At 41.6% G+C, this 22,416-nt stretch overlaps 1 protein-coding gene across 1 annotated transcript in view; it reads left to right on the top strand.

The window, feature by feature from the left end:
* Nucleotides 1-22,162, top strand: part of DNAI3 (dynein axonemal intermediate chain 3) — a 65,630-nt gene extending 43,468 nt beyond the window's left edge. Inside the window, exons 16-22 of the mRNA XM_057747230.1 lie at nt 2,129-2,259; nt 4,945-5,008; nt 12,599-12,729; nt 14,844-15,048; nt 16,556-16,647; nt 17,888-18,010; nt 21,997-22,162. Of these exons, the coding sequence (XP_057603213.1) occupies nt 2,129-2,259; nt 4,945-5,008; nt 12,599-12,729; nt 14,844-15,048; nt 16,556-16,647; nt 17,888-18,010; nt 21,997-22,140 (890 nt within the window). The 3' untranslated portion in view covers nt 22,141-22,162. The remainder of the gene's footprint in view (nt 1-2,128; nt 2,260-4,944; nt 5,009-12,598; nt 12,730-14,843; nt 15,049-16,555; nt 16,648-17,887; nt 18,011-21,996) is intronic.
* Nucleotides 22,163-22,416: the final 254 nt, after the last annotated feature.

Here is a 22,416-nt window from a genome sequence, read left to right as displayed (position 1 = left end):
CTGATCCATCCTCAGTTTTTCTCCTTTTTCTTGACTCCATTTCACCTTACTGCCCTCTCATCATGAATATACCTGAAACTCTAACTTCAGCTGTGTGCTTTCCTTGTTACACACTCTCCCTTTGATAATGCAGTATACTCTCTCACCTCTGCTGAGAATCCTTAAATCTCACTTCTCACCATCTCTTGGGACTGAACCCAACCTACTCCTACGACATCAATGTGTCTGGAACAGAACTCATAACTTGAGGCATCCCTGCCTCTGTGCTCAGGTCCCCATGCCCAGTCTCTCACGCAGGGTAATAAAGTCTTTGTGCATCACACATTTGCCGTTTCCTTTGCGTTACCAGCAGTGACCCCTGGATCAGGCTCTTGGCACCCCTTGTTAGACCAGAGGGCTCCAAACTCTTCCATCTTATACCTCCTCAGGAAACATTTTTGAGCACGTATCCCCATGTATGTGTATGTATTTACAAATTATATACATATTTTACTCTACTAATATATTTAAGTACATCATTTTAAAAGAGAAAAACAGACATAAAAATGAGAGTGAAGAATTTGAAATAAATATTTTAATGATTTTAATTCTATTTGTTAAATGGGTACGAAATGCCTTTTTGCTCTTGCTAAATGTATTATGAATAATATATTTTAGTAAGAACAATGTTTTACCTTGATTGAATGTTTTTACATTGGTTGATTGAATGTACCTAGTTATTTCTTGATATGTTGATACTTTGTAATATGGCTATTTAAAGCTTGCATGTTTGGCTTACTTTGGTACTTGTTTTTAATGTCTTACCCAGTATGAAAAGAGACTGCTCAAAACGTGTAGAAAACAAACAAAGGAAGTGTTGATTGACTGTACCCACTAAATCTGATGATTATCTGGAATTATGATAAAGGTTTTTTGAAATGCAATATTTATTTTTAGTATAGCTGAAGTTTTCTTCTATTTTAGTTTTCATTTGCATGTTAGTTGGTTTTCCCATGATTGATGTAACCCAGAGGATGCAGTAAGGAGGTGTGGTAAGGAAAGTATTGCAAGTTTATATTTCTTTACGATCTTTCCCAGAAGTTTAATATCACGTTTTGAAAAAAAATAAGTGATTTTGGGAAATGCCCAAGATGTATCTTTATGAGACTAGAAAAAAAGGATAAAAAGCTAGAATACCCACTTAAAAATTAAATTGTCCATATATATATCACCGAAAAGTAATAGAGTGAAGTATACCAATATTTTAATAGTGGTTACTTCTAGGAAACATGATAATGAAGGATTTTTGTTTTTTTTTCCATGCTTTTCTCTCTTTTCCAAAGCTTCAAATAACATTTATTAATTTTAGATGATGAAAGTATCTGACTGACATCAGATACTTTTAAAAAGAAAGAAGTTCCAGGTAACATTTAGCTGTGCTGTGACTGTCTGCATGGATAGCTGCCATACAGTACAATCATTGATGTTCTGATGTCTGAACTAATCAACAAACATTAAATTATGTTCCATATGCTGTGTTTATGGCAAAGTAACACATTTTAGATGGATTTATTTTTTAGAAGGTAAAAGAATTTTTGATACTTAAAAGGCTAATCTTGAATTATTTGAAAAATTTCTATAGGATGCCAACTGAATAAAAATGACATGAGTTTCTCATTAGAGACTATCAAGGGTATCAACAAGTCAAGAGAAATATCAATGATGTTTCATATTGAGAAAATCAAGGGTGTTATATAGCCCAGAGGATGTATTTTGTGTCCAATATACTGTACATAATTCTGAAATGATGTAATTTGATTCAGAAGTGGTTTTCAAACTGTGCCACACAAACTTTTAGAGCCCCCGGAAAGTGGGCAGAGGACTCTTCCCTTTCCCACTCGCGAAACACTTCAACCAGAGCAGTGCAGCTTTGATCAGTTCTACAGGCAGGGGATTCCACACAAACTTTGGTTTGAAAAAGGCATTCTGGTGCTAAAGTAGAAGTCTAGAAACCTTTGGACTCTTGCCCACCACACTGGGGAGAAAAGGGGGCAGATATGTGTGACAAGGGACAGAGAATATAAACTAACTGTTTTAGAAGATCTTTCAGTGTAAGCATGTGCTTCTTCTATCCATATGCCTCTAAAACACAAAATGTTAGCCCAGAGCAAAGCAGTGAAGGCAGGAGAAACAAACCCGTACCAGAATCTGGAAGGTGGGTTGGGCAATCATCTCAAGCCAATAGATGACTTCTGCACCAAGTTCTTTGTGGGAACAGAGGTGAGTTGGAATTATCTGCTGCTAAATTACACTGAAATATATGATTATGACCTCTATAGTATGTTTGCCTTAGGAGGACTTACTATGTTTTTTTTAAGTCTTCCATCTTTTGCCTTACAATATTTATACTGTTTTCATATGTTTATATGCTTGCTTGCATTTAAAATTTTTAACCTCAGTGCCTCATAGATTCATATTTGAGATGTTCCTGAACAAATGTGGAAGGGTCTATGAAATTAGGTGTGACTTTTTATTAATAATTTATTAATATTTATCAAACACCTATACCGTATGGAAGAAACCACGCTAAGTGTTAGAGATTTAGTAAGAAAATATATTGTTTTGTTAGGCCAGTACAATCTAGTAGGAAAGAGAGTGAAAAACTCACTCAATTCAAAAGATAAATAACAACTGAATATAATGACAATAATGACAAAATATGCATAAACATGAAATTCACCATATTAACAATTTTTAAGTATGCAGTTCAGTGGTATTAAGTACATTCATGTCATTGAGTAACTATCACCATCCATGTTGAGGACTATTTCATTATCCCAAATTAAAATTCTGTACCAATTAAAACTCCCCATTCCCCATTGCCTCCAGCTCCTGGCAACCACCATTCTACTTTCTGTCTCAACGAATTTGACTATTCTAGGTACCTCATGTAAGTGGAATCATATAATACTTGTCTCTGTGCCCACCAAAGTTTTGTAAGCCAGGGAAGACAGCTTTAGAAAGAGAAATGACCACAGAATCTTAAAACAGAAATTAAACCATGACACTCTCTGCTTAAACTCCTTTTCCTTGACTACTTAGTGATACATGAAAAATCTAAACTCCTTACACCAAGACCTGTAAGGTTCTGCATCATTTGGCCCCTTTCTATCTCTCCACCCCCATCTGCACCAGTCTCCTCACTCGCTCTGTTGGCTCTGATTTTTCTCTCATTCTTCTTACCAAACTCTTTCCTGTCTTTCAAATCCTTGCACTCTTGGAATGAACTTCATTCATTATTTGGCAGATATTTATTGAACATTTAATATATGCCAGGCACTGTTCTTGGCCCAGGTAATATTAGCAGAGAACAGAACAAAGTTCCCTGCCATCACAGAGCTGACGATCCAGTGGGGTGTTCTTCTGCCAACCTGTGACATGGCTGACTGATCCTGGTACCTTGGATAGAGGGCTTAAGGGATGCCTCTCAGGGATCTAGGCTGGCAGGTGCTTGGCTCAAGCAGGAGGGAGTGGAGCCCTGGAGGCAGAGAAGCCAGGTAGACAGTGATCTCAGGTGGGCCCACCCAGAGGGGAAGAGGGCCTGAGCAGTGGGACCAAGAATGTCGCACAGGCATGGGGGGAGTGGAACGGTCAGAACTAGGTAACTGGATGGAGAGAGATATGAAGGTGGTTGGTGATATAATCGCCACTCAACACATATTTATTAACTTGGTGCAAATTATTCCTTAGACTTGGTTCAATTTCAGAGTTCCACATACTAGCTGTGAGAGCCAGGAGATGTTAACTCTCTTACAGGACTTTGGTGAGGGCTGGGGTCTCCTACATAAAGCCCCTAACAACTCCAGCAGCACTGAGTGCTCAGTAAGTGGTGACTCCGAGGGTGATGCGCCACGGCCGACGGGCTGGATATATATGGTAGACACACCCCAGGCTGCCTGCTCCCTTAGACTGTGTACCAAGAGGGAAGGGAGGGCTTGTGCTCAGACTCTGAATTTCCAGCACCAAACACAGTCCTTGTTTGTTAAATGAGTTGACGTGGATGAATGAAAGCACAGATGAGTGAATGAGTGGCCCTGGGCCCATGAGATTGTCCTTTACTTTGCAGAAATCAAATGTTTTCTCATCTCCCCTGCCTTGCCTGTACATCCTCATCCATCCCCTCCTCTGAGTCCGCTTAACTCCTCTTAATATTTTTTTCCTCTTATTATCTATTGAAAAAAGCATCGGGATTAGGAGATTGCATCTGGGTTTCGAATCTATAAAATGGTGGCCTGGGACTAAATTTTTTTTCTCTAAACCCCTCCTACCTCTTCATTCACTGGTTCTGTCTGTCTTTCCCCTTTATGTGGCAATTTCTGCCTCTTGTTTACACCAGGTCCCTCTGCCTTCTCTTCTCCTTAAAATGGCCATAGGTAGAACTGGAATATGTACTACTTGTTATATTATTTGGTTAGAACTCTGTGTTTCCTGTTCTCAGCTTTCATAGATGATGAGTACCATATTATGAACACATATTCCCTCTTTCTCTCTTATTCCATGAATATTTACTAGGTATTGACTTTGTAACATGCTGAGAACAAAGCACTGAAGAAGCCAGACCAGATCCCTCCCCTCCTGGAGCTTTCAGTCTATTGGGACCTTTTTCTGTAGACAGCAATGACTTTGGAAACCCAGCAGTTGGAACTTGTGTTCCTAAAATAGCTTCATAGCTGCCTGTGTTCTCCCCATCAGCGTGTGTAGATAAAAACTGAACAAATTCATTTTTTTGTTTAATATACAGTCCAGTAATCATTTTGAGCCTTCCTTCCCCCACTGCACCAAATTATCGTTTGATTAAATTGACCTGTTACTTTGCCTTTGTTTGGGTCGCAGTCAGTCTTAGCACATGAGTATGAGGTCTTTTGTCTTTTAAGCTGTCTCATCAGGAACCTGTAATATTTTTAGGAAGGTGGAGTGATATACACAGATTGGAAAATGGAAAGAGACCCTGAAACTGGCCGATTTATGGGTAAGTTTTGATGATTGCTCCATTATTAATAAGTTGTTCCTTTTTTACAAAGTACTGAGTAACCCTGGCCTTACTAATAGGAGGGAGGGCACCTGAGGCTCTTTTTTTTTTTTAATTTATTAATTTATTGGCTGCGTTGGGTCTTTGTTGCTGCACATGGGCTTTGTCTAGTTGTGGCGTGTGGGGGCTACTCTTCATTGTGGTGCATGGGCTTCTCATTGTGGTGGTTTCTCTTGTTGCAGAGCACAGGCTCTAGACACATGGGCTTCAGTAGTTGTGGTACACGGGCTCAATAGTTGTGGCTCATGGGCTCTAAGGTGCAGGCTCAATAGTTGTGGCGCACAGGCTTAGTTGCTCCACGGCAGGTAGGATCTTCCTGGAGCAGGGATCGAACCTGTGTCCCCTGCATTGGCAGGCGGATTCTAGCACTGCACCACCAGGGAAGTCCCGGCACCTGAGGTTCTGACTCTACACTTGTTACTCAAAGTGAGGGCTTCAGCCAAGCTGCACAGTTGTCATCTAGGAGCTTGTTAGAAACACAAAATCTTAGCTCTTACCCCAGGTCTGCTGAATCTGAATAATGATTTTAATAAAATTCCCTGATTTGTTTTCACTCCAAAATTTGAGGAGCACTGATCTGTTGATGCTTAAATTACGGAGACACTTGGACAATTCAATGTTAAAGAAACAATGCTGTTTCGGTAATACAACAACCCAGTAGCTCATCTCTGCGGAAAATCTGAGTCAACATGAAATTGTAAGCTAAATTTCCCAGGATCTTGAAGACCTCAGCACTGTACGGGAGAGGGTAACTCCAGGGCCCTCCTCCAGCCCCTCCAGGGCTGGGACTGGTGGTGCCCACGTGTTCCCCTGCTCCCAGGGCCCAGACTCTGGGCAGCTGCACAGAGGTGTGAGGGTCACGCCCAGGTGTGAGTAAGGATCAGAGTTAACAGTTCAGGCTCCCCACTAAGCAGAGTTCTCTGTCGAAGCTCAGAGCCTTGGGGTGCACTGTAATTACAGCCACTTACTTTAAAGCTTTGGATTTTATCATGGCACGAAAATGTATTTGAACCACTTTTCAAAGTGTGGAATAACCATGAGATAAGGAAGAGGCAGCACCTGGGACCGCTAGGACACCGTGGAGCAGTGAGGCGAAGCAGCTAGGCTAGGTTTGCAGAAGGGGATCTGGTCAGTCCTGTGGGTGGCTGAGACGAGCGGACCTGTGAGTGACTGACAGAGGCCCAGAGATCAGAGCCACTGCCTGCAGGAGACAGCTGTTGGTGCTCAGATCTCCGCCTTAAACTTTGTCTTCTGTACTTCTATCTATGGAGTCTGGTTCTGCAGGCTGGAGTCTGTCTTGAACCTGGGAAGGCTTGTTTTGTCAGCATTGCCTCCAGGGTGGCCATTTTCACCTGGAAACAAAAGCACTTCTACTTTTCTTACGTGGGTCTCCTGCCTAGAGACCCAGATGTGTGTTATTAATAAGAGGGAGACATTGAGAGAAGATTAGATGTGACCCCAAAAGAGGATCGGGTGCATGCAGAACTGAGACCAATTTCCCATTTTCCAGTCATTTCCAATTCCACAATTTAAAGTTAAACTCAAAATTATATGTTGGGTATAATGAATTACACTCAACTACTTTTATGCCTATTCATGTTTCTGTTTATTCAATCATTCATGAATGTTAATTGTGTATGTGCTGCACGTCAGGCACTCTAATGCATGACAGCGGTCTCCACCACACCCCTGGGACACGAGCTGAGGCCATGACTTGGTTATGCACAGGTGGACCCTGTCTGGTTCCTCCTGGTCTCAGATTTTCTTAGGGCCTTAACCTGGTGCCAGCTTCCTAAACTGCTTTTGAGGCAGCCCATGACAAACAGATTGAGTTATTTATTTTAAATGAATTTTATTCCATCTATAGTACCAATGACAATAAACTGAAAAACCAAGCGCTTTGCATTTGTACCTCATTGATATTTCTTTGTTACTTTCATTCATTCATCAAATCATTATTGAGAATCTACTATGTACCAGGCACTGGGGATACAAAGATGAACAAGATATTATCTGCCCCAAAGGAATACCATGATCTACTGGAAAAGCCAACCACATAAATGAAGTCATTAGTGCCATGGTTGGAAGCAAACACAAAGTGACATGGAAACCTAGGGAGGGACCAACTCTTTTGGGCTATTAAGAAAAGGCCCCACTAAAGAAAGACATGGTTGAACTAGATCTTGAAGGGTGGTTTGCAAATTTCCAGCTGGAGGAAGACATTCCAGGTAGAAAGAGGAGTAAGTCCAAAAACACGGAAGCTCAGAAGAACAGTGGACAATTAGAAAAAAGGGAGATCTCCTGGCCAAAGCACAGCAACAGAGAGGGCACCAGCAGCAGGAGAGGTGCCAGGAAGGACACTGGGGTCCAGATGGCGAAGAGCCTTGAGTGCCTTACTAACCTGTGTACCACCAGTATAATCAGAAAACCACTCTGTCAGGAGAGCAGGGGTTGGATTAATTTATTGGTGGGATGCAGGATGACCAGTAGGATGACCAGTTGCAATAGCCTAGATGATAGATGGAAAAGACTGTGTACAGTCTGGGTAACGAGGATGTCCAGTAGAGAAAGTACAAGAGGGAGATCTTAAGAGTCAACATGCCAGGACTTGGTGACCAGTGGGATGTGGGCGGGAAAGAAAAAGAGAAGTTGCTTTTAACTTCTTGGCATTTAGTTCATTCCAAAAAATGAGAAATAGCTCTAGCCACCTACTTAAATGATATGTTTCAATCACCTTAATACTTTAATAACTTTAAAATTACCAGTCAAGTATCTTGTAACATGGAAAGCCAAATGACACTGTTATTCCCATTGGATAATGGTTGAATCTCAGGGAAAGTCAATGTGCAGACGTGCTGAACTGTAAATCCCGTGCGCTGCTTACATTCTGTGAACTGGCAGTGTTTTCCTTGAGAGCTACCCGCCGGATGTCTTTCACAAACACCATGGAGGTTTCCTGGGTAAAGATGAGGCAAATACTGGGACCCATTTTCTCTGGATCTGCTGGGAACCCCATGTTCTTATCTCAAATACACAACGAGGCAGGAAGGAGAATTTCCTTTTCTAAGAAGAAACTTCTGAAAGACAGTGTAACCACGCTGAGCTGTGTGTGATGAAGTCCAAATCAAACAGGTGATCTAAGTGACAAGCCGAGAAACACAGGCCGATGTGCCTGACGACGATGATGGCAGTTAACATGCTCTACTCACAAACTGGCACGTGTAGTGTGCCAGGCACTTGTGCCAGTACTGTCCATGGATTAATTCACTTAATCCTCACAACAACACTGTGGATTTGGACCCAGGGAGTCTGAGCTCTTAACCACGTCACTGTACTAAATCCTTCATTAGAGAGTGACTCTGGAAAACTACTGTTTTGCTTATTGTAAGTTCCTCACAATAACCTGGCTGGAGGCTCTGGCATTCCATTTCATAACTTAAGGACCACTCCATTTACTGCTGAACGGCACTAAGGTCTTTTAAAGGACAAAAGAAAGGAAGAGTCACAGGGGCTGAGAACCTCTAACATGTTAAAGTACCAATCTTGATGGCTGTCTACGTTCCTATCACTGGTGGTCATTACATTTTGCAGAGAGTTGCTAGACTCCTGGATAGCCCTGCTCACCACAATGAGGTGGTCTCGGAAAGCTCTGCTCACCAAGGACAAAACCAGCATCTGAGAAACACAAGCAGCAGCAAGAGGAAAACTGCTGGTTTCCAGGGGTCTCCTGCTTTCCCAGGAATCTTCCAGACGACTTCAAGGTGGCTTTAGAAATATGCCTTCTGTGCTATCTTTAAGATGCGGCTTTGGTTAGAGGAAAATTGGTCTTTTTTTTTTTTTTTTTTTTTTTTTGGCTGCATCGAGTCTTCGTTGCAGTGCATGGGCTTTCTCAGTGTGGTGTCTTCTCTCGTTGCGGAGCTTGGGCTCTAGGTGCACAGGCTTCAGTAGTTGCAGCATGCAGCCTCAGTAGTTGTGGCATGTGGGCCCTAGAGCATGCAGGCTTCAGTAGTTGTGGCACATGGGCTCAGTAGTTGTGGCGCATGACCTTAGTTGCTGTGTGGCATGTGGGATCCTCCTGGACCAGGGCTCAAACCCATGTCCCCTGCATTGGTAGGCAGATTCTTAACCACTGCACCACCAGGGAAGTCTGAAAATTGATCTTTTTTTTTTTTAACCTAGAAGAGCTACATTTAAATTTATTTATTTATTTTCACTTTATATGCTTTTTTCAAATAATTTTTACACTGAGATAAAAATATACATAAACATGAAATTTAACATCTTAACCATTTCTAAGTATAGTTCAGGGGAATTAAGTACACTCACATTGTTGTGCAGACTATCTCCAGAACTCTTTTCATTTTGTGAAACTGAAACTCTGTACCTATTAAACACCACCTCCCCACTCCTCTTTCCCCTCAGCGTCTGGCCACCAACATTCTGCTTTCTACCTCTATGAATGTGACTATCATAAGTGGAGTCATACAGTATTTGCCTTTTTGTGACTGGCTTATTTCCCTTAAAATAATATACTTGGGACTTGCCTGGTGGTGCAGTGGTTAAGACTCCACGCTCCCAATGCAGGGGGCTAGGGGTTCGATCCCTGGTCAGGGCACTGGATCTCACATGCATGCTGCAACTAAGAGTTTGCATACTGCAACTAAGGAGCTCACATAAGACACAGCACAACCAAATAAATAATAAAATAAATAAATAAATTTTTTAAAAATAAAATATACTTGATTTTCATTCATGTTGTAGCATATGTCAGAATTCCCTTCCTTTTGAAGGATGAATAATCCATTGTGTGGATATGCCACATTGTGTTTATCCATTCATCCATTGATGGACACTTGGGTTGCTTCTACCTTTTGGGTTTTGCAAATAATGCTGCTATGAACATGGGTGGACAAATGTCTCTTTGACACTGTATCAGCTTTCTGCAAGATTATGGTAGCTCTTTTTTCTGCTTAATATTACATTGGTGTTCTGAGAAAAAAGAATCCAGACCTCACATAGCTATTAATATGATGAGATTCAGAGTAGGTTCATGGTTTTAGTATAAAGTAGCCATACATTGTGGTTTGGCCTGGACAGACATATATTTTTATGGCCATCCCTGGGGCTTGTGGGTGTGGACAGCAAGGAGTGAGGAGCAGCCAGCTCCAAAGTCAGGCTTGGGGAGCAGAAACCCAAGCCATGGCGGAGTAGACAGACCAGGGGAGCAGCAGGACCCTGGTGCCTGGGGCAGAGACAAAGGAGACATCTTCATCTTTTTTTTTTTCTCTTTCTTTCTTTCTTTCTTTTTTTCTTTCTTTCTTTCTTTCTTCTTTCTTTCTTATTTTTGGCTGTTTTTGGTCTTCACTGCTGGGCAGGCTTTCTCTAGTTGTGGCGAGGAGGGGCTACTCTTCGTTGCGGTGAGCAGGCTTCTCACTGCAGTGGCTTTTCTTGTTGTGGAGCACGGGCTCTAGGCGCACGGGCTTCAGTAGCTGTGGCGCACAGGCTTAGTTGCTCTGAGGCATGTGGGATCTTCCCGGACCAGGGATCGAACCCACGTCCCCTGCATTGGCAGGCAGATTCTTAACCACTGAGCCACCAGGGAAGTCCAAGATGTCTTCATCTTAATATCGAAAACTGATCCTCCTCGATTCTTCCCAGTTGTGACAAATGGAAAGTATAATGAGCCTGTTGCTCTTACCAGAAACTGACTGTCATTCTCAGTGTTATCGAGTGCAAGCTCGCTCTGCTCGCCGCAGGACAGGCCAATAAATCAGGCATGAGGTGTTGAGGCAAGGAATACGACTTTATTTGGAAAGTCGAGGAGATGGCGGACTAGTGTCTCAAAATAACCATCTTATTAAGGTTTGGATGCCAGTTTCTTTTACAGCACAGAGATGGGGAGGACATGAGGAAGTAAAGTAAAAAGGCCATAAGTTTTGCAAATATCCCCTGGAATGGCCCTCCTCGGGGAGGGGATGTGTTAATTTCTTCTTTCTTGCAGCCATGCACAGGTGGACCAGGTCCAGATGTTTCCCTGAGCCCAGGCACTTTGGTTTAACATTCAGGCAGAGGGGCAGTGTTCCCCGAGGCAGGCCATTATGTACAGACGGTATCCTTTTAGTGAATAAAAGCAATGGGAAGCAAAGGTTAAAGTAAAAGAAACAGATCCAACATGCAGTCAGATTTGGCTCTTCCCTGTTACATCAGCACTTCATCTCTCTAGCGCGTCCTATCAACTCTAACTCGCAAATGTTTCTTGATTATCCACTCCTCCATTTCTTCTTCATCCAAGCCACCATCCTCTCTCACCAGAACTACAGTAACAGCCTCCCATGGTGTCCCCTCTTTACTTTTTTTTTTTTAATTTTATTTATTATTTTTTTGGGGGTACACCAAGTTCAATCATTTGTTTTTATACACATATCCCCGTATTCCCTCCCTCCCTTGACTCCCCCCCCACCCTCCCTCAAGTCCCCCTCACCCTCCCCGCCCCAGTCCTCTAAGGCATCTTCCATCCTCGAGTTGGACTCCCTTTGTTATACAACAACTTCCCACTGACTATCTATTTTACAGTTGGTAGTCTATATATGTCTGTGCTGCTCTCTTGCTTCGTCTCAGCTTCCCCTTCACCCCCCGCCCCCCCCCCCCTTTACTTTTACCTGCCTCTGACCAGGTCTCCTCACAGCAGCCAGAGAATCTTTTCATATGTCAATCAGATCATCCTCTAGACCTAAAGGACTCATTAAAACACATTACACTTAGAATGTAGTCTAAAAGCTTTTCCTAACAAGGCTCTGCCTGGTCTGGACTCTCCTGGTCTGCATTTGTCTCCTATGTCTCATGCTGGGATTATCAGACTCCAGTCCTATTGCCTTCCTCAAAATTATAAATGCACTAAACACTTCTCAAGACTTTGGTGCGTATTATTCTTTCTGTCTGGAAAGCTTCTCTGCACCAAAATCTTCCTGTGCTGAGCTCAGGCCTAAATGACTCATCTTCAGAGAAAACTTTTCTGATCACTCAACCTAAATTATGAATATCCCTTGTTCTTTCTTGTGATATTTTTTCCTTCATAATACTTTTCACGTGCTTTCATTATATACCTTGGGATTCGTTTGTAGAGTATCTGTCTTTCCACTGAGCTGTAAGCATCCAGAGGGCAGATCATGTTTGTTTCTTAACCATTGTTTACCCAGCCATCTACAGTACATACAAACCATCCACAAATATTTACTAACTAACAGTATACACTGCTGACAAACTGATAGATTAATAAATTAGTAAATGAGTAAGAACAGGAAGTGTTCCTTTGAGCCTGAAAAGTAGCCGTGATGGGAATTTCTCCAGACTTTATGTACAAAGAGGAGGAGTTGTCCCTTGACAGATTCATTCACCCCAACTGACCTCTGGTTCTCCACTCTGGGACCTCATTAACGGGGACCTCTCTGTCCATCGGAGGTCTGCCCATTCTTCACTGCAGGAACGCAAACAGTGTTATAAAAGATGAAATGGCCTTTTCCACTCCAACAGCAAAGAAGCCTGTGAGCCTCTGCACAGTCCATGATGGAGCTGTCCACACCGTTCAGAGATCACCTTTTTACAAGGACATTATCCTCACTATTGGGGGTTGGAACGTGGCCATCTGGAAAGAAGGTATTATGGTAAGTTACCTGCGAAATGGAGGAGTGGGTGTGTGGTCCTTTGTTATAGAGAAGAACAATAGGAACAACAGACTGTTCTGATACAACAATGCCTGTGGGACACTTTAGAGAAATTGGAACAGATGGCCTGGGCCCCAGCCTATCAGCAGAACCAATACAAGACTTTGGAAAACACAGCCATTTGCTTTTCTTTCCTGAGGGAAGGAAACATTTACAGGTCTTTTGTTCTCTGAAATCAGTCTTTTCTTCGAAATATATATCATGGGCAGTTAACTTGATTTATATTTTTCCCTCCCCTTAAAATACAAGATGGGATGCTAATTACTGTATGAAGTCCAAGGAGAAGCAATGAGTCTGCCGTCTTTGCTCCTGCACCAGGCCATTTGTTAGCAGATTCAGGAAGTGGGAGTAAGAAAGCTAAGGGGTCCATCACCAGGCAGACAGAGACGTGCATGGGTCAAGGTGCGGCAGTGCCAAGAATCTGGTGGTCAGGATTAGGAAAGGATCCAGGCAGACAGCAGCTAAACTGCCCAAAACTAGAAAGACTGGTAAAAATCTAGTGAAGCAAGGGTGTGGGAAAATCAGTATGATGTGTCCCTTTCGTGAGCTACTTGAAAAAATTAGCAAAATCTGAAAAAAAGTGTGTACACATATATATGAGTGTATATATATATTTCACAGCTGTAATATATATATTCTTTGACCTAACACTTTTTTTTCCTTTTATTTCTGGGACTCTAACTTACATGAATACTCATAAAAAAGAACATATGTGTGAATATATGTACAAGTTTGTCACTGAAAAAAGTTAGAAACTCCTCAAGTGTCCATACACAAAAGGACTTCTACTTTATAACAATGTACTTTTGCATGATCTTTTTTTCTTTTTTCTTTTACAACAAGCAAGCATTCGTTTTGCGGTTAAAGACAAAGACAAAAGAAATGTAGGCAAGATTATCCAAAGACTGTGCAGGGGTCAGGAACCTGGTCATCCACAGAAAGTGAAGGAGCTGAGCAAGAACAATGTGTCACCTCTAAGGAGTCCATGAATTGGTGACTTCCATTCCTCACAGGAAAGTTCCATATGCATGTGTGGGAGGGGAGGAGGCAGCTCCACGGCTTGGTTTAGTCTTGGCAGATGTGATTAGGCGAACGAGTCCACCTGGTTGCCAGGCAGAGCATGACGGTGGGAAGAGAGCACATTCTGATCTTCTGTCTCTGAAAACCTCCCAAAGAAGGCAAGTTACCCCACAATAGAGAAGAGAGAAGTTGATCTTATGTCACTCTGGTGGTCCAAAATCTCTTGCAAATAATATTTATAAGCCATTGGATGCAGCTCATAGATAGAACTGACTTTTCCCTTTTCCTGCCCACCAGAGCTGTTTCCATGGTGAGTAGGCACCTGGCTGGAAAGTAAAGATGAAAGCAAATTTTGCTTATCCAGTGACCACCAATCTCCATAGAAATAGCAATGGGCTTTAGCAGCAGTTGGATTATTAGAACCATCAATAGCTCAATTGGAAGGTTTGATCTTTTCTAAAAAGTCACTAAACTAAGAAAAAAATGCTATAAGAACATATAGGAGGGCTTCCCTAGTGGCGCAGTGGTTAAGAATCCGCCTCCCAATGCAGGGGACACAGCTTCGATCCCTGGTCTGGGAAGATCCCACATGCCGAGAAGCAATTAAGCCCAAGTGCCACAACTACTGAGCCTGCACTCTAGAGCCCACGAGCCACAGCTACTGAAGCCTGCATGCCACAACTACTGAAGCCCAAGAGCCTAGAACCTGTACTCCGCAACAAGAGAATCCACCACAGTGAGAAGCCCACACACTGCAGTGAAGCAACTAGAGAAAGCCCATGCACAGCAACAAAGACCCAACACAGCTAGTAAATAATAAATAAAAGAAATTTATTAAAAAAAAAAAAACATATAGGAAAAAGAGCTGACATTAGATAAAAATCCTACAAGAAAAACAAAAAAGACTTCTGAGTGGGTATAATTTTGCTGTTATATGATCACAGCCATCTGAGTTTTACTTTAAAAAACTCATTGTGAATATCCCTCAGATAATAACAAAAGCTTTTAATTTGGTTTTTTAAATTTATTTTTAGACTGGACCCCTCCTTCAGTCATCCTGTGCACCAAAAAGGTACACCTCAGGGCACTGGTCCCTGACAAGGCCTGGCGTCTTCTATATTGGCCGAGAAGATGGATACATCGATATCTGGGACCTCCTAGAGAAAACCCACGAACCAGCCCAGTCGCAAAACATCTGTATAACTATGATCACATACATCAAACCCTGGACCTTTTCTGGTATGTTAATTCTGATTAAATGAGCTAAGTCATTTTGCCTTTTGGGGCTAGCTTAGGAACATTTTGACATTCAGCTGGAAAGCCTCTGATGTTTCTTATCAAGTTTTTTCTTCCTATTCTAACTCTTCCCTTCCTTTCTCTTTCCTCCCCATCATTCCTCTTCCTCTCCCTTCTCAAATTTTGGATGCAACCTGAGTTTCTCTCACTATTTTCTTCATCAACAGTTATTTCTAAAACACATTTTAGCATGTCAAGCAGAGACTGATTTTGAACCACACAATAAAAAGCATTCTTCTCACCCTCTCCAGGTCCCTAAATCACAGGGTGAACCCTAAACCCTTGCTACCTTTTGCGGCTTCTTTTCCAAATAGAATAAGTTCTGTATCTTTAATTTTTCATTATGTCACCAATTTTCAATGTTTTATCACTTTATGGCTCTCCTCTGGACAATATCAAGCAGTTTTCTTCTTGAGATCAAATGACTCTGTGGGGGTCACATATCTATTTAACTATCGGTCACATATCTATTTAAACTACAACTTTTAAACTAATTATGAGGAAAAAATAATGTACAACAGAACAAGCAGAAATTTTTAAATGTATTGATGGAAAAGTAATTTATATCTTTTGTCCCATTTTCTCTGTTTCACCGAAGTAATACTTTCTTCCAAAATTCAATATATATTTTCTTCATTTAAAAGAAATTTCCTTTTGTTTCCAAAGATATGCAGGCATAAAATTGTCTTTCTAGTCATCTCTTTCTCAGAGGAGTCATTACATTCAGAAACACAGTCTTCAGAATCTCAAGAATGTCAGAGTTTGGCTACTACTACTTGGCTGTTTGTGTCACCAAAATATGTTTTCCCATCTTTGCTACAAAACATTGCTTTTGTATACCTACAGGAATTACAAGTCTAAGATTTAGCAATTTGAGCCAGGCCTTCTGAAAATGAGAAGAAAAAAGCTGGTGAGATAGAAAATTAAAATTCTCAAACACATTTGTGTTTCATATCCATTTTAAATGATCAAAGGAAGCAATTTATTTTTATAATAAGAAAACTGGTTATGGCTGTGTCTTTGAAATTCATCTGGGTAATGGTATCCTTTAGCCCTTACTATGTCTTTGGCTTCATGATTTTTCTTTGAAAATCTTCCCTGTATTGTCCCTGCTTTCTTCTTAAATCTGCCCAATGGATCCAGTCAAAGAGGATCGACCTCAGCTAGGAGCCACATTCCTTATATAGAGGCTGAGAAAACACAATTGGGGGTGAGCAGGGTGGCTGACAAGACTCAGGGTCTCAGCCTTCATTTCACCAACTGGAAAAATGGCTTACACATGTTAGTATGGTCTCCAGTCATGAAGATCTGATGAAGATGACAAGATCATTGTAACCACAATAGGTCCTTTGGTAAATCACAAAACAAAAACACAGCACAGGTTTAACTTCTAAGATGGCTTTCTGATTGCAGAGTTGTTTTTTTCTCCCCTACTTTTCTAATCTTTCAGCTAAGCAGCAATTTATAGCCATAGCTGATTATTATGGAACATTGCATATATTGGAAATTCCTTGGACATTAAGTCACCCTTCCACCAATGAGGTTAGTAACTTTTGGCTTTGAGGTTTTACATGATCAGATACTGCTGAGGCACGTTTTAGAAGTATGTTCAGAAATGACTGCATTTTTGCTCTAGAAGAGAACAAAAGAATTATGCAGTCAAAAATAAGGGGATGTTAACCTAAATGAAAAAAGAATTTGAAAAAGAATAGATTCATGTATATGTATAACGGAATCACTTTGCTGTACACCTGAAACTAACACAACATTGTTAATCAACTATGCTCCAATGTAAAATAAAAAATTTTAAAAAATAAGGGGATGTATTTCTGTTGTATGAGATAAATGGCCTAAAGCTAGGGGAAAAAAATAACCAGCATGCACTAAAAGAAAGGCCAAGTAAATGAAGCCCAGATTCAGAGAGGAATTGATTTGGGGATTCATAATCACAAGATGTTGTTTTCACATGTAACCCAAGCATGGGACCCTTATTTCAGTGATACCCTTCCCAAAGGGCTCAGCTGACATTTTTATGCATCTCTCCATTGCCAGCCTCCACCTATCCTTCCCCATCCTGGTATACTGCAGGCAACAGGTCTGAAGTGGCAGTATTCTGCCCCTCCATGCGTACCACCCAAAGATTTCAAGCAGTGTTAATAATTAGGTTACAAAAAGAAGATCAATAAATAGAAATATGTAAATATGTGTACAACCAACGTTAAACACATGGATTGCAATCTGTTGCAAGTCCCAACAACATCAACCTAGGTACTGGCAGGCGAAAAACTTTCCCTCCTTTGGTCACCGTTGCCCAAGGTCTCTGCTGACTTTCCTGCTTCTATTGTTACACCCACACACTAAGCTTTCCAGCGAACCAGGAACTCAGCTCTGTTTCCAGTCCCTTTAAGGTTTCCATTGACATCCTCATCTGGGTTTTCCAGGTTTGGTTGATGAGGTGAAACTTCCCTCAGTCTTAAAAGTGAGAAGGAAAGAAAGCCAGGTGAGAAATCTCTGAATATTTCTCCTACAAAACTGCAATTTTTTGCAGCTCTTTCCTTCCAGTCCCACTCCCTTCCTGCCATGCCCCAATTCATAGGCCCCTAAACCTTGGCCCAGTAGGCCACAAATCAGCTAGCTCCTCTGATAGTGGGCCTGTGGGCGTTATCCCAAAGCAGGTGATCTAGCTAATAACTTAAAAGCATCAGAAATTCTTTCAGAGCCTCATGAAGAACATGGGGGCTTCCATGTGGGTCCCCCTCTCACAGGTCTGTATATCTAACAGGTATCAAGTATAAGCCACTACTTTGAAAGAGAAGTCAAGCATCTGGAATATGTAGAACAACGTAAAAAAATTCGGGAACAGGAAAAGAAAGAAATGGAGCTGGAACTGGAGACAAAAAAAGTTGTAAGTTAAATTTCAGAAATGAAAACTGCTTTCCTCTAACACCAGTGGGAATATAGTTGTTTGGCTTATCCCACAGTTTCAATAGAAAAATTATGCCTTTTCACATTCTTCTCTTGTTCTCATGGGAGTCAGTGGGGCATTTCTCTGATTTCCTAGTTCACTGTCAGTGAGAACAACACCTAGTGAGATTCTACCCTGTTTCTGAAATTTTCTATTTTTCAAAGTCCTTTAGATACACTGGTATCTAAATACCAATTATAGATACAAAGATTCGAAATTTGAATGCTTTCATTCCATAGAATTTTAACATCTAGTGAATAATGCATTAAAACAGTGCAAAAAAAGAGTGGAATATGAATTAAGATATGGGCGCACATTTTGTCTCTACCACTTACTAGCTACGAGATCTAGAGCAAGTTTGTATCTTTGCTGAGCTTTGGTTCTCTTGCTTTTAAAATAGGAACACTAATAACAACCTTTCAGGATGACTGTAAGGATTTCAGTTAGGCAACCTGACAAATAGTAAACTGTCATTAAGTGGGAGCTAGGATATAGAGACAGACAGACAAATAGACATAAATTTTACTGTAATAGACTAGAACTATGAAGTTTGCAATAGAGGAGAATTTGGTACAGGACACATCCATCTTAAACTCTACCAGAAAGGAACCTAAAGCTCTGAAGCCCCCACCCTCTTTCTCAGCCTCTCTGTTTGATATGAATTCTATCACTCTTGTTGGTCTTCCCTTGACCACTGGAATTTGGGGTCTTTAAATAGTCTATGAATTCAGTTCTTCTTTCTTTCTCACTTGATGTCATCTCAATCCATATTTCTGCTTGTCTCTTGCTCATTCCCTTCCTTGTCTTTTTGTCACCAACAATTTCATCGCTGCCAGTTGTTTCTTTATAACCAAATATACAGCCTCCTCCAGTGGAATTACTCTTGTGAGATGCTAGGTCTCAATTAAAAGCACAAGCATGTGGAAATATTTTAATGTACTGCATTAGCAAATAGATTAACATTATCACATTGATGGATACAAACTAGTGTAACGAAGGCAGAGGGAGCATCATTTCAAAACATTGTTTAGTGGTGACAAGGTATAAGAAAACACCAATTAACTTTTCTTTAGTTTCCTTTGCTACCAAAAAAAAAAAAATTGGTCTTGGTCTGTTCTTTTGCATAATTACAAGCACGGGGTGAAATTCTGCCATGAGAGATAGTCTGCCACCCTTCCCTACACCAGCAATCATCCACCATTACTAGGAGTGTTTAAATAATCTAGTGACAGCTAATTACCCACATAGAATTGTGGGTAATCCAGAAACAATTTACATGTGAAGTACTTTTAAAACTCTTGAATATTATAATATCTTGAAATTGCATGAGGCTTTTGAGTTTCCAAAACTTTTCCACCTCCTTCTTGTAACTTCATTTCTATTTGACATAGTACCCTCCTTAAAGTAGAGCTACCACTTCTTAGGTTTTCTCTGGAACTAGACTGTGGATAAGTGAATACATTTAAAAGGGCTCCTCTGTTACATTTAGAACATGTAAAGGGTCACCAAGGAAAAATAACTAGTGCTAGTCAGAAGTATCTCCTTATAAGCAACTGCTGGTAAGGGGAAATGGGAACAAACTAACAACCTCAGAGGACTGCGGTGGGGATTAAATGAGTTAAAATATTTACAGCACTTAGCCAGAAAGTGGCAGATAGGAAGTGCTGATGTGTCCACTATTAGTATTATTACAGAGGGCAGGGGACGATCACACCTCTGTCCAGCAAGGCTGGTCTTCATGAGTGCCCACCACACCCCCACACCCCCACAGCTGGCAGGGATTAGGCTGTGCACGTCAGCCCACAGATCTGAGGGAAATCATATACCTATCTCTTTGCAAACATTGAATCTGGATACTGCTCACTTATTAAAAAATAATAGTAATTACAGCTCTAACAGCACATGAAATGGGAATTTTCCTAACTGGAATTTCAGCTGGAGACCTGAAGCTGAGAAAAGTAGCAGTTTCCATATGATCCATTATGTCATCTCTGTGCAACAGAGAAGGGGGAAGAATTCAAAAGAATTCTGCAACCCCTGGTCAATAACCCATACTCCAGGCTACACAAGGGAGGCAAGAATTATGGGGAAGAAGGTTGGAAGAGGGGATTTTTTTTTGGAGAGAGGTGTTGGAAGGCTGCGTATTCCCCATTCCCACTCTGCAACAAGCACCCAGACTCCGGGAGGAGACGTTCAAGGGAAGCACTGCTGGAGGTAGGTTGCTGGCCAGGATGGACTGTTGGCTTCATACATCTGGCAGGAGGCTTCCTGAGCCACAGAAATCCAAGGGCTAGAAGTTACCAAGGGACCAGAGCAGAATGTCCGGGGAGAATTTAGGAAACCTAGGGATAGGGACCTGACTCCTATGGCTGGAAAGTCTGCAGGCAAGAGATTGGCTTAAACTACTCTGACAGATGGGTGGAGACAGGACCAGTGGCAATGAACTTGTACGGATGGCAGAGTGAGGGTGGTGAGTTTTCTTGGGGCCAGGTGGAAACTTGAAAGTAGCTAGGCTCAAATCAGATGCCCCAAAGGACTTTCCAAGTGGGGTGAGGCAATCTCTGCAGCAAGAGGCTGGAGGTGCACAGGGGGGCATTGCAGTGGGGGCCCTAAGGGACAGTCTTCATTTGGATACTGGACTGGCCTGGATCTTCAAATACTGAAAACGACACTATTCCTAATACCTAAAAGTAATAGGAAGTGCTACAGAATCTGTCACATGTGTTGCAAAGGACAGAGGTTAGAAGAATCACATTTTTCTGCCCTTAACCTTGTATCAAGTCTTGCTCTTTCTGTGAACTGGTTACTGTAGCTAACAAGTGCTGACTGGGTGCCAGGCACCATTGTGAGCACCTGCCGTGTTTAATAATTCATTTAATCCTCACAGTGCTATGAAGCAGTTACAATGATTAGACATGAGGAATCTGAGAAAGCAGAGATATCAAGAGAGGGAAGACGCACACACAGGGAAGGAAGGTGGCAGAGGAAGGGGGAGGGAGTATCAGTCACTCGAAAGAGGAAAATACATCTTGCAAATTATTCTCTGAAGAAACTAGAATAAAAACAGTTCTGGTCCTCTTGATGGAATCCACAAAGACAGGGCTTTGTGACAAAGGATCAGAAGGCACAGGAAGACAGTAGGCTGGGAACAGGACAAGAGGAAGAGAAACAAAGGCAGCACAGGACGACACACCAATAGGATGTGACCCTAAAATTCATCTGCAAGAAGATACAGATGAGAAAAATAAAATCTTAAGAATCATTATGACTGTCCTAGCAGATATTACAATAAATTAAATGCCACAATAATTAAACCAGAGCAGTACTCATGCAAACATTGACAGATCAAAGAACAAAATAGATGACTCAGATTTTTTTTTAATTTATTTATTTATTATTTTGGGGGGGGGGTACACCAAGTTCAATCATCTGTTTTTATACACATATCCCCGTATTCCCTCCCTCCCCTGACTCCCCCCCCCCCACCCTCCCCATCCCAGTCCTCCAAGGTGACTCAGATCATTCAGCAAGTGGTGTTGGGTACATTAACTGAATAAATGCTCTTTATTGTAGCTCTCTCCCCTCCCGATATGCTCCTCCCTCCGTCAGTGGCAGTAGCTTGTAGGCCAGGCTCGATTCCCCCTGCCCCAGAAAGCCCACATCTAGTTCATCAGCAGATTCGGTCAGCTCCACCGCCAGGAGATACCCTGAGTCTGCACACACTGCTCTGCTCCTCTCTGCCCCTCCCCTTCAGGGCCAGCAGCCCCTCTCCCTGTCTGTGCAAGAGATGCCCTCCTGCCCTCCACCCCTCAAAGTCCTGCCCTTGAACAGCAGCCAGGCCAACCCTTCAAAAATAGCCCCTTCCCAGCCTTTGGTGTCTCTGGCTGTCAGAGTTTTATATGAATGACTTGCTTTCCCCCCGCCAGAAAACATATCAGAAGTCAAAAGAACAACTGGAGGCTGAATTGAAAATGGACTATGAGAGTTATTTGGAACTGGAAAGGAACATCCTCATCAATCTTGGTCTAATCAAAGCAAAAGAGACAATGTCATACATGGAAATGATATAGAAAATCTTTTTGTAGGAATATTTTCGGGGCGTTGGGGACTTCTTTTTATTCATTATTTTTTATGTAAGTTGAACTAGCAAACTACATGAAAAAGGTTTACTTACACATATTAAGCTTTTATTTCACTGCTATTAAAACTTTTGAATTCATAAGATTTATTTCCATTTTTGGACTGAATATGTACTAAACTTTGTACTGAATATAAAAGTTATTGATAATGAAATTTTCATTTTCCTGTAGTAATACAGAACTTCAGACATCCACCCTCAGTCCTGA

This window comes from Hippopotamus amphibius, chromosome 1 (genome assembly GCF_030028045.1).
Source record: "Hippopotamus amphibius kiboko isolate mHipAmp2 chromosome 1, mHipAmp2.hap2, whole genome shotgun sequence".
Lineage (NCBI taxonomy): Eukaryota > Metazoa > Chordata > Mammalia > Artiodactyla > Hippopotamidae > Hippopotamus > Hippopotamus amphibius.
The sequence above is the reverse complement of the archived record's forward strand: the minus strand, read 5'-3'. Positions and strand labels throughout refer to the sequence as shown.